The sequence below is a fragment of the Atta cephalotes genome, assembly GCF_000143395.1.
Source record: "Atta cephalotes unplaced genomic scaffold scaffold00037, whole genome shotgun sequence".
Classification (NCBI taxonomy): Eukaryota; Metazoa; Arthropoda; class Insecta; order Hymenoptera; family Formicidae; genus Atta; species Atta cephalotes.
In genome coordinates this window covers 365,131-378,622 of record NW_012130101.1, presented here as the reverse complement: position 1 = coordinate 378,622, position 13,492 = coordinate 365,131, and the positions used below count along the sequence as shown (strand labels likewise).

At 37.3% G+C, this 13,492-nt stretch overlaps 2 protein-coding genes across 2 annotated transcripts in view; both read right to left on the bottom strand.

Moving 5' to 3' along the window:
• The window catches only part of LOC105621810, a 15,522-nt gene extending 11,010 nt beyond the window's left edge, over nt 1-4,512 (bottom strand). The window contains 2 exon segments of the mRNA XM_012203261.1: nt 3,490-3,829; nt 3,891-4,512. Of these exon segments, the coding sequence (XP_012058651.1) occupies nt 3,490-3,829; nt 3,891-4,512 (962 nt within the window).
• A 1,105-nt stretch (nt 4,513-5,617) lies between these two features.
• LOC105621809 lies at nt 5,618-8,762 on the bottom strand. The gene is made up of 5 exons (XM_012203260.1): nt 8,687-8,762; nt 8,280-8,345; nt 7,412-7,749; nt 7,147-7,368; nt 5,618-7,006 (listed from the first exon to the last, which is right to left on the bottom strand). The coding sequence occupies exons 1-5, from the start codon at nt 8,760-8,762 to the stop codon at nt 5,618-5,620; spliced, it is 2,091 nt and encodes a 696-aa protein (XP_012058650.1).
• Nucleotides 8,763-13,492: the final 4,730 nt, after the last annotated feature.

Genomic DNA, 13,492 nt, shown 5'->3' with positions numbered 1-13,492 from the left:
TATATATATATATATATATATATATATATATATATATATAATATTAAAGATGTGTAACGTTTCAACCTTCGTATTAAATCATCTTCAATAATATAATATAAAATTTAGAGTCAATCCATGTATTCACGTTCAAATCCCAGGATTCGTTTATTTCGAAGGGAAGAAGAAATTAGGAAGGGGCGGAGGAAGGATGCAACTGATATTGCTCTTGTTATCGCTCTGAGGCAAGAGCACAAGTCGGACGCACTTGATTATGTCCCAAATTATGTGGTCAACGTCGATACATGATGCTATTATCTGATTTGAGATTGTGCATTCTCTTTTGGTCAAGGAATTTAATCCTTTTGATCAGGGATTGGATCTGTTTGATCTTTGTCTAGACACAATGAATTGGAAAGGTGGCGAAATAAATGATAATTACAGTCTTATTGGTTTTACAAAAAATAATTGGTTACATTTATTTACTAAAATATTCGTATATATTTATGTATGTGCCTGTGTGTATACATTTATGTACGATAACAATAATAATACTAAGATTATGCTAATAACTAGGTTTTTTGTCTATGAGTGCGTGCGTGTGTGTATTTATGTGAGATGGTGTGATCAAGGAGAGAGAGAATCTTGCAAATTCGATAAGAGTTTCAAGAGATTGAAAAATCTCGTCGAAAGATCTGCTGTTCTCAGAAGGGACAGAAGAAAAAAAAAGAGAAGGAACTGTAGAGTGTGGAGATCTTGTCAAAGTGGGAGAGTAAAAAGAGGAAGGAAATTCGAGATCTAAGGAAGAGTCTGAAGGGATATTCTGGGGGGAACTATCGGTAGGGTTGTCGGAGGTAAGGTCTATTACAGGGACGTCGGAGGAGCCTTGATCTTGATATTTTTGGCGCAAATGAGCTTTTTAAGTCGATGAAGGGTTTGTATTCGTAATAATTGGAACGTTAGCTTTTTTTAGTTTCTCGAGTTTGGCCTGTTTCTTGCGTCCTGCTCTATATCTGTTCTGCCAGATCATCTATAATATTAAAATTTTCTCTCATTAGTACCCATGACGTAGAAGAAGATAAGTTCGAAAAGAAGGGGGGAAGAGAGAGATTTTTCAGGAGTTATGGTTTGGTTCTAGGGAGAATAACTATAGGTTACTTAAGGAGTTTTATTGCTTAGGTAACTCTGAATACGGAAAAGAAGAATCACTTGAAATATTTTACCGCTTAAGTAAAATAATCCTGAGTAGACAAAGAATTACTTGAAGCATTTTATCGCTCAAGTAATTCGAAGCGGAAAAGAAGATGAATTACTTAAAGCGTTTTATCGCTTAAGTAATTCTAAGTAGAAAAAGAGGTGAATTACTTAAAGCATTTTACTTATGCATTTGTAATTATATTACTAAATCGTAATACAATGGGCTTAATAATTCTGTATCATTTTGTAAGTTTAATCCGTTTTTTTGCTTTTTAATAAATGTTGTCTCAGAGATTAATCTCGTATTATAATTTCTTTCTTCGTCCAAGACTTTTTTTTGATATTGTTTCAATCGAATTCATGGTTGTGTTCTCAATTCTGTGCTCTGTAATGACGGACTGCGAAGCAGTCTTCCTATTAATATGGTTTCAGTGCTCACAAACATTTGTTTTTAAAATTCTTTTAGTCTGTCTCACATAGGATGCAATTTTGACAATTAATTTTATATATCGCATTGTTACATGAGAAATTTGTTTCTTTTCGACATTTAACGAAAAAAACTAGTTGCACTACTGTATATACTGTGCTATTCCTGCACACAGAACGCGGCAACGCGGCGCGATAGCCGCGTCAACTTCTCGCTTACTTGGAAATAATAGATATATAATTTCTATCGCGCGGCGGAAGTAATACAATATTACATCATTTCTAGAAGTTTTGCATGGTGAGGCCGACTTAAGAATATAGAATTATTGGTTAGTGCAATAACTTCCGACAAACATTGTCGCGTTCTGTATGCAGGAGCCATATTAACTGTCAACCATTGAAATTATGCTATTTCCGGTCGATACCCGGTACCCAGCAATGACATCTTTCCGGTCTTATGCCGTAACTATTTGCCGTATTCCAAATTTACTGCCAGCACTGAAAATGCTACGTTTACGTTACGTGTACTATAGATTTTTAGTACTGGCAGTCAATTTTAGAACACAGCCATTATAGGGATTCTAGTATATGTTCTAATGTAGCTAGTTCTATTCTGTATATTATTAATAATCGGTAAGTCAACACAGTAGGTAAAAGCAATATTCTGCATTACCACTAGTAAAGTTTAATCATTTGTATATCGTTTGTATATTAAAAAAATTACAATAAAATGACATAACATAGTAAAATGATAAACGATTGTATAAGATCTTTCTGTCGGGCTCTTCCGCGCGACACAGTATCTTCAACATAAATTATTAGAAAGTGTTAAGAAATTTTATTACAGTCGCAAGTTTTACACACATATTTATATTTTACAGTGTACAAATAGTCAAAGAAACAAACTAGCTAGAAACAAAATTGGTGACATTAAAAATAAAAAAATTACATAAAAATCTTGAAGTTTCTTATATTCTCACAATCTTTTTATTACATAGGGATATCTAGTAAAGAATTATGCACAAATTGTACGGAAAAAGTGGTTCGATTAAATTAGTCGAAATTGTGATATTTTGTAAATTATGAGATACTAATCAAAAGTTTCATTAAATAAAACGATAAAAATTTCTATTTGAGCCTGATCAAACTGAAAAATATCTTCACATGCTATTCATTTTTTTATAACAGTATTGGCGATCTTGCTAAGCGCACGAAAATTGTAATGGCGTGGCCAGGCGTCACCGTCCGAACGTTTCCCGCGGAATTGCTACTTCGGTTGAGAAAAATATGAATTTCTCTGCTTTTCGGATTTTATTGAACAGGCCTCGAGTGCGAGCGAACGTGTTTACAGCGGATATGGAAGGATCGTAGCGGTAGCGCGGTGATAACCTTTTTGCGAGACGAGACACATGCTGTCGACTCGACAGTTAGAGCAGCCATGATGATCTGATATTTTTCGATCGATTACGCGTGACGCATGCGTAGCTGAGCAATCGACATCTCGTGGGTTCATCGATTTTTCATCAATGCGATTAGGCGACTAGATGTCGCGAGTCATAGGAATACTGAACACGCCTTGAAAGGATTGACTTTCAATGTGATATACAAAGCATGAATTCGCTAGCATAACATGAAATGCGAATTACTCTGATACGATTTAATATCATATTTAGTCATTGCACTGAAGATCAACGCGTAATAATATCTAGATACGCAAGCGATATAATGAAAAACAATATAATAAATCATTCTTATTTGAAAGTAACAAGAAACTTGCGCGAGATACGATATAATCAAAAGGTAGTACTTAAAGGCACTTAAACTAAATGTAAAGTATCGACTAGATTTAAATTTTGGTAATATCGATAATTTAGACAGTGGCCTCACATAGGAGCCCTTGGCAATCTTGATAGTTGCCGTGCGAGCAATGCCGTCGGGAGCAGGATGAACCTCCAGGACCTCATTGCCCACTGAAGCGGAGTTAGGTTCGGCTGCCTTATGAGCACGAGTTGATTAGTTAACAGCTGAGTTCCCTTGCTGACTATCCATTTGGTTCGGGCTTGTAGAGAATGAAGATATTCGTTACTCCACCTGCGCCAAAAATGTTGCCGGATTTGCTCTACGCGTTGCCACCGTAGTAGCCTATTTTCGTTGACATCGCTTAAGTCAATGCAAGGAAGACCATTTAAAGTCGTGCCAACCAAGAAATGTCCCGGACTTAGATACGCTAGGTCGTTAAGGCTTAATGGTTAATAGGGGACGCGAATTGAGGATCGCCTCAATTTCACAGAGGGTCGTTTGCATTTCCTCAAAGGTCAAATGAGCCTTGCCCACGATCCGAGTCATGTGGTATTTTGTAGATTTTACGGCTGCCTTCCATAAACTTCCAAAGTGAGGTGCATTAGGCGAAATGAAGCTCCAAGAAATTTCTAATTCGCGAAAAAAATTTTTGATCTCGGACTGGACTTGTGGATCATTGTACACGTCGTATAATTCTTGAATTTGTTTATGCGCGCCCACGAAGATGGTCCCATTGTCTGAATATATGTGTACGGGTCTATTCCTACGCGAAATGAATCGCTTAAAAGCGGCAATGAAGGCTTCGGACGTGAGATCACTTATTAACTCCAGGTGGACCGCTTTCATGGCGAAGCACACAAAAAGCGAGACGTACGCTTTGTGACTTCGCGCGCTTCGATGCTTTCCCTCGCGTAACAAGAGTGGCCCGACATAGTCTACGCCGCAGCGAGAGAAAGGTCTAGATACATTAACTCGGCTGGCCGGCAATGAGCCCATTAAGGCCTCTGATTGCTTAGACTTGGCCCTAAAGCAGGTTACACATTTTTGTATTATTCCACGTACCGTGGATCGCAATGATAGCGGCCAAAAGCGTTGGCGCACGAAAGCCATCGTGGCTTGCAAACCCGCGTGTAAGTTTCGTGTGTGTTTACGCTCTATAATACGCTGATATAATATGTGTTTGCATGCAGAATTGGATGGCATGCATTGAACGCGCGAGATTCGAATTTTTTAATCTTCCGCCAACTCGCATTAGTCTGCTTTCATCTAAGAATGGAGATAGCGATAAGATATTACTAGAAGTATTCACAATTTCTTGACTAATGCTTCATATTCGCGATAAAATACTCGCTGTTGCACTGCTCTACAAATAGAATCTAAGGCGGTAGCTATTTCAGCGGAGGAAAGTAGATATTCTGTGCTCCCGGTGAGCCTTGGATAATCTTAAACAATACGCTATGATGCGGCATATTTTGTTTAAATTGGAACACTTATTTAGTAAGTCGTCAATGATGCAGGGATGGAAAGTGGAAACGGCTACGCGGATTTTCCCTTGTTCGGGAACATCATTGTCTAAACGCGAGAAGACACTGAGCGGTTAGTGTTCTTCATCCCATTTTAGAAATTCGGGACCATTTCACCACCTCTCAGCATTGATTAAATCATGCGGATTTATCCCACGCGACAATGTGTCGGCAGAGTTGTCGGGGGATGCGATATGTCGCCAGCGTTCGACTTCTGTTAGGCGCTGAATTTCACCCATCCTATTTGCCACAAAGACTGACCACCACCGCGAGGGGCAGATTATCCAGTTTAAAGCAATCGTTTAGTCCGACCATAGATAAGTCGGGCATTGCGAGAGTTCCAAAGACTCCCTAACCTTGTTGATTAAGCGCGCCAATAGTAAAGCGGCCGATAGTTCTAATCGCGGTAACGAGACGGTTTTAATCGGCGCGACGCGAGACTTTGAGCACAGCAACTTGGAGTGATGGTCGTTGAGACCGAGCTTGGTGCGAAGGTATATGCAGGCTCCGAACGCTTGGCTGGCATCGCAAAATCCGTGCACTTCCACGATTGATTGATGAACATTGTATTTAACGCATCGAGGAATTTTTAATTGATTCAAATCATTCATCTGTGTTCTGAGCGCGATCCAACGAGTGTGGATATCCTGAGGAACGGACTCGTCCCATTGAATGGCCAATTGCCACAGATCTTACAAGATGAGTTTTGCGATCACGATGACCGGACCTAGAAGGCCCAGAGGATCCAACAATTTAGCGACCTCGGAAAGTACAATTTTGATATAACGTGTTCTGTTAAGTCTGCAGAGAAATTGAAACGTATCTTGACATTGGTTCCATTGCATGCCCAGAATACATGAGTCCGTGGCGTTATCTCCGATGATAACTGGCATACGGTTACGGTTATCTATTTGTAATAGTTCAGGGCAATTCGAGGTCCATTTGCTCAGGTCGAATGCTCCTAATTTTAATAGTTGAATAGTTTCATCGCGAATTAGTTTTAATTCGTCGATTGTATCTGCTCCGGTGAGCATGTCGTCGACATAAAAGTCGAAGGACACATGCCGCACCGCGAGTGAATTGATGATGACATGCTGCTCGGCCAAATGTTTGAGGCATCTGGTGGCTAAAAATGACGCGAAAGCTGTACCGTAAGTGACGGTAGTGAGTTCGTACGTATCGACATTAGCAGAGCGGTCATTACGCCAAAGTATTCTCTGCAGGCGCGTCTGAGACGGATGTACTAAAACTTGCCGATACATTTTTATGATGTCAGCGGTGATGACATAAGTGAAAAAACGGAAGCGCATCAAAATTGAGATCAAATCTTGTTGAACAGTCGGTCCCACTAGAAGCGCGTCATTTAATGATACGCCGGAACTGCTGCGATAAGATGCATCGAATACAACACGAATTTTTGATGCTTGCTCAACCGTTTTGAAGACGCAGTGGTGTGGAAGATAAAACGATATTGTTTCTTCCGCAGTGGGCAGCTCTACGCGTCGCCCCAGCGATACATATTCGTCGAGAAACGTCGCGTATTGAAGTTTGAGTGTAGGGTCGCGCTTGAAACGTCTCTCGATGCCCTTCAATCGTTTGAGAGCAGATTCACGCGAATCGCCAATGTTATTTAATATTTGCTCCTTGATTGGAAGCTTGACGGTATATCTACCTTGAGAATTCTGAGACACGTTGTCTAAGAAGTGACGCTCGCAAATGCTTTCCTCCATAGTGAAATTGTGCGATTGCGTGGATATATCGTCCATTTGCCAGGCACGACTGACATGTTCGTGTAATTCCGCATTAGTTACGGATGCGTGAAACGAGTGAATCTTTGAGACGGTCGATATGATGCCGTCCAAACGACTCGCCAAAATCCAGCCCAGTCGTGTTTTTTGGAGAGTTGGATGCTTGTTTGAAGACTTGACTTGACCGACGCATATTAGATTCCAAAACAAGTCCACTCCGATTAAAAGATCAATGTCCGACGATATGTGAAATCGCGGATCAGCTAAATGAATGTTGCGCGAAAAATTAAATTTGTCCCGCGCCGAAGAGACCGCCGGAATTTTATCAGTAATCTGATCAGTAACGATGCATTCGATAACCGCGGTGTACGAGTTGAGTCGCGATTATAATTTGATTCCAACCACGTGATTAGACGAGATTACCGTGCCATTGACGCTGAAGATCGAGACATTTAATGGACGCGTTTCCAAACCGAGAGCTTCCACAAATTTCTTGGTTGCGAAGTTCGCTTATGATCCGGAATCCAACCATGCTTGACACGCCCTGCCAAGCTGTCGCTGTCACAGACGAGCACAACCGCAGTCGAAAGCATGGCTTCTTCGTTATTTGATGATTCTGAGGCATAATTCGCTAGGAGTGAGGGGGGAGGAGTTACATTAGGCACAACTTCCTTATTGGTATTGTTAGTCAATGGCTGAAGACATATGAAGCAACGTATTGTGCTTTGCCTGGCAGACCTTGCATTGACCGGAAGTGCATTTGCTTGATGCATGAGAAGAGGAGCGCAAGCAATTGACACAGAGTTTGCGGCTGCGAATTTCTGCAATTCTTTGTGATATTGGAAATGCCACGAAATTTTTGCAATAATAAATGACGTGTCCTCCTTGACAGAAGTTGCATTTAGGTTTAACGGTGGCCGCGCACGACGATGACCGCTTAACATTTGGCTGCGATTTTGCCTCGATCTTCTTTACGGAAGTGTTGCTAGCTCTTGTGGTAATCTCGAGCACCTCACATCGATGAGCGATAAAATCTAACAACTGTTTGAGCGGCGGCGGCCCGTTAAGGAGGTTCCCTACTCGCGTAACGTGAATGAGTCAAGTTTAGAAATTAGAATGGGAACGAGAAGATGATCCCAGTGCATCGTAAGACACTTCAATGCCTGAAGGGCGTGCAAATTTTCGAAACCTCGTTAGAGATTCTTCTAAGATCGATTGGATTTTCCCTTGTCATAGTCGGCGAATCCAATATAGCATTGACGTGAGTTTGAACAATCATGCGCTTGTTGTCATATCGCTCTCTGAGAATTGACCACGCAACTTCGTAATTAGCGATAATTCCAATGAACTGACTACAGCGCTTGCATCGCCGGTGAGTGATGCTCGTAAATACTGAAATCTTTGCATATTTGAGAGAGAGGCGTTGGAATGGATAAGTTGTATCGAAAAACGGGAACTATTCATCGTATTTGCCGGAATGTTGGTAAATTTAGCTTAGGCAATCGAATGTGCATGCTATTATCTGATTCGCGAACACTTGAGGAGAGCAGAGAAAAGATGAACGCTCGCAATGTCGGCGAAGGGGAAATGAGTTCGCGGATTCTACCGAATAACGCATAGAACGTTTCTTCGAAGCCGTCTCGATCGCAGCCTTCGGACTCGTCTAATGATTCTAGACGCGATTGCACATATTTATATTATACGCGTTATATTCCGCCCAATATTGTTCGAGTTTCGCTTTCCGCTCTTCGAGTTGAGCCACTATTGACGGGCTAATGGCGGCGATTGACTCTACATACGTTCTGATACGCGTGCATGATGCCTTTATGGTCGCGCGCTGTCGCTTAAGTATCGACGCTTCTAGTTAGTCGACTATCTTGAATGTGAATACGCGCGCATACAACGAACGGGCTAATGGCGGAGAGAACTTGATTGGCAATGGAAACACTGGTCTTCCTTATCTTGTTACGCACGTAATTAATCTCAGAAGAAGATGCGATGAATGCTAGATACCCTCCAGTCGAACGTTGTTGGATGGAAAATCTCCTCTCGCAGATGGTGCGCCGCTGAAGGATGACTTCCATTGCATGTCGCCTAGATTGGGCCTTGTTTTCCGCTGTCAGCAGGATTCCACTCGTAAAAAGTCGATTCTTTGTTAAGATGCGACGTAATGAATCATGAAGTAAGAGCCGGGCTGCGTCTCTGATGCTTAGACGCGGGCCTTGCGACTGCTTTATGAATTATGTGCTGCCGCTGGTGCGACGCTTGCACTGATTGCTGCTACTGCGATGTCTTTTCGTCTCAATGTAGTGTCCTTGATTGACTGCCAAATTGCTGCTCGCCACTTCACTGAGGCCAAATACTTGACAGCATCCGGCTCGAAGGACCAAAAGATGTATTGGCGATCTTGCTGAGCGCACGAAAATCGTAATGACGTGGCCAGACGATCACCATCTGAGCGTTTCCCGCGGAATTGTTATTTCGAGGGCACTCGGTCGAGAAAAATGCGAATTTCTCTGCTTTCCGGATTTTATTGAACAGACCTCGAGCGCGAGCGAACGTGTTTACAGTGGATATGGAAGAATCGTAGCGGTAGCGCGGCGAAAATCTTTTCACGAGACGAGACACGTGTTGTCGACTCGGCAGTTAGATCAGCCGTGATGATCTGATATTTTTCGATCGATTACGCGTGACGCATGCGTAGCTGAACATCTCGTGGGTTCATCGATTTTTCATCAATGCGATTAGGCGATGCGACTAGATGTCGTGAGTCATAGGGATACCGAACAATAATTTATTTTAATACTTTCACGTATGAAACGACGTATGAAACGACGAAATGAATCAACCGATATACAGGAAAAATGTGTAGTTTGTAAATATGCATATTACAAATAACATAATTTTTTTATACTAACTGAATGTTTTCTTTACATTAATCGATTTATTTCATTATTCTGTATATAAAAATATTATGATCATTAAAAAAAAAGATTAGTTTAGCAGATAAAGATACTTTTTAGTCCGAAACAAATCGATTAGTAGAAACTTTCGAATGTTGCTACAACAAAATCTGCCTATTTTTTATGATTTTGTCTATGGAAGCTATCGATCAATACCTCTCAACAAAGTGTCATAGTTCGAGCCAAAGTTTGTCGCAACTTTATCTGTATTATTTGTGCAAGGTCCTTAAAATATAACATAATATACTAGTCAAAATATATATATGAATATATATATATATATATATATATATATATATATATATGAAAAAAAAATATATATATATATATATATATGTATATATATATATTTGAAAATTTTATATATATATGAAATTATATATATATGAAAATAACTTTTTTTAGGACAAGCATCCCATACCTGCTAACTTGAATATCTCTTACCTATTTAAAAATTAATCAATCATATATATAATCAATAAAAATTAATCATTTGCTGGTGACATATAATGTGATGTAAGCGCTTACAAATCAGAGATAAGCACTAAAAGTTTTGTTCTCTATTATCACAGTTTTATCGATATAATGGCATCATTGCGAACGTGAAATTAATTCTCTTAAGGAATGGCAATTTTTTAACTTGTTTATACACGCATTCTAAGATCATCTCAATACCTTTGCACAAGATCATACTCACTGAAATCCACGAAAAATTTTTCACATAAAATTATCGGAAAATGCATGACAGAACACAGTCGCATCAATTTAATCACTTATACGGAATGCTAATAATGCAACTAAGATTACGAATTATCGAAATATTTCGTCTGGATATGCTATTATAAAACATACGCCTAGTATAGTGCAACAAGCTAAGCGATTTCCATTCTTATTGAGATCCATTGTTCTTTTTTGAGACAAATAAATAAATTACGTCTTAAAACTACCAGTCTTGCTTGCCTTAATTATTAATTGCCTTAATTATTAAAGTTTTCATCACATCCAGATTAGCGAAGTTTTCTGTTTGTGTCACAGCCGTCAAGTGATTCACAACAAATTTAAAGCATAATTCCTCTAATTCCTAAAAGTTACCAATGGCATTCAATTATTGAATGCATATGTAGATAACCAGATATTGAAATTAATAAATCTGGGACGATCAGTGTCTTTCCGGTATGTTAATCCATCAATTAATTCGAATTTATCGTTATTTGAAAACTCTAGATCATATGCTGTTGTTTGAAGGTACTGATCTTTCAACTGCCTAAGCTCGAATTCTCTCTCGAAGGGGAAAGCGTCGACGTAATTCAAATTTTTAAATTCCTTTTTGACAATATTTCTTTCACTTCTTGGGAGAAAAGTATTTGTTTTGGGCTGAGTCTCTAGAAATTTACGCTTATGATTCTGAGATGTAAATGATTTTTTATTACAGTCAATTTAGCTGTAAAATTTACATTCACATTGCAAAATTTTATATTTGCTGAATCATCAGGAACTTTGGAAAATCATGTTTTAAAATTATCATCCAAAAGCCAAGATCATTTCGGAGTGTTTGTTAACGATGTTTTTGTTTTTAATTTTATCTTTGATTTTGGCGGTGCATCAGATAGAGATTGAATGTTTTCCTCTGATTCTGAATTCTATAGAAGAGATCAAGAAGAATAATTACGAAATTAATATCGAAATTTATGGTATATCGGCAGATAAAGGGAAAAAAAATTTCTGTTCCATTTCAGTTATCATAGTTAACATATAATTAGAATGTATCACATTTCATAGAAACATATCATAACATATACATATCTATTACTTTAAGCGAATAAATCATGAACAATAAATAAGATTATTTGTCACCGAACTGTGAACTGATGTTATAAAAGTATGTTAAACTGTAGCCAATATGGAAAAACAACCAAGAATTGGTTAGTACTGTCGATTCTTTTTAGTTATTCGTAAACAAATTAGGTGTGAGGTGTGAGCGGTATAAGAAAGAAAAAAATTATTTACAAAAAATCTAGGTGCAATATTTAAGTCATTTATCCATAATTCGCGGTCGCGAATGGGTGGCGAGTACATTCAGTTATCAATACAACCAGCGTTGCCAGGTGGCAGTAAAGGAAGTGTAGTACCAATCTAAAGAAATAGTATTGTAGCACTTATATCGTACCATGACAAAATAGTAGTACTTATGTCGTACTATCATGACAAAATAGTAGTACAAATAGTCGCATTTAGCTTCTTTTTACCGGCTCAGGCAGTAAGCTGGGTCCAATTTCCTTCCTAAATCGGTAAAAAAAGAAAGCTAAATGTACGATTATTTGTCTTACTATTTTATTATATAAATAATATAAAATGATGTCAAAATGACATGTTTAACAATATTTTGATTACATCAGATTGCCTGAAACTTTTTACATTTTTTTTTCTTATGTATGAAAAATAAATCTATATATTTACATTAATTTATTTTTTACATCTTTACATAACATCTTTACATAAACAATTTCTGTTTCGCTATCCTCTTCTTTTATCTTTATTTTTGTTTTTAGATATGAAATGTTTGTTGTTATTTTTTCCAACATTTTATCTGTTGGCTGAAATGTAATGCAGTTAGAATTTTCTCCTTGCGATTGTTTTATACATTCTGTTGCTAGTAATGATCCGTTGATTGTTTCAACTTTTAACTTATTTCTATACATATTTTTGTTTTCGTTAAATTTATCTGTAAATGAAATAAAAGTTAAGTAATTATGTATATAATTATCATATGTGGTAAAAATATATTGAATCTATATTTAAAAATATTTATTTTTCAATTCAAATACGTTATAATACGTCCGACTAAAAATTCGCAATCTGCATTTGAATGTGGTAGGCATAGAAGGCATCGAAAGCAAATATAGCTAATTCATGAAATTCAGACTTTTCTACAACATTTTTATTATTCAAAAACTCGTTTCAAAACCTGTCCATACGTACTTTTTCAATATTTTTAGGCAAAAAAGTAGCAAAAAATGGAAGATGTGCCATTAATCATTTATTTTTTACATAATAGTACTATGTATTTGTAATTCTCGGAATTACGTTCATTAAATTAAAAAGTGACAGTATATCGATACGACAAAGATAAGCGTTTTTTGGATTCAGTGTCTTAAGTTTTTCAAAATAGGATTTTGCATATCATAGGTTGCTTTGATGTTTGTTGTACTGATAATTAAAAATAATTAAAAATATTATACATACAAAATGTAATAAATAAAAAACGGAAGTAAATATAACATGTTATAGATGTTATAAATGAAACCTTTAGAAATTCCCTGCAGTACTAAAAAAAAGTTCTCCTTCTCTTCTTTTATTAAAACTTGATTTTGTTCATTAATGGCTTGAAATACTTTAATGCTAAGATATATTTGTGAATTTGGAATATATTTATCTTCCTTCTTCTTACAAGAATTCTTCTTACAAGGATTAATATCAGAAAGTAGAGTTTTTATTATATAATCTCTCTTCATATAGTATATTATAGAAGAATTTCTTGATAAAGATTTATTACTTTGTCATGTAATTCAGTGATGACTATTCTATCAGTTTGAAAGAAACGATTGAAATCCGTAAACTTTAATAAAATCCACTCAAGGAAGAAGAAATATAATTTCGTTATACTACTATATATATTTCGTTGAAGTACTATATATATAGATCTTTAAAAATTTGTTCTGTAGCTTGCAATCGTTCAATTAATTATCGATGAAAAACAATCTTAGAGTTTTTCATTGTTCAATAATATGCTCCACAACCATTATTAAAGATAATTAACGTATTTGAGATGGATGTAATAATGTTATGTGATGTCACA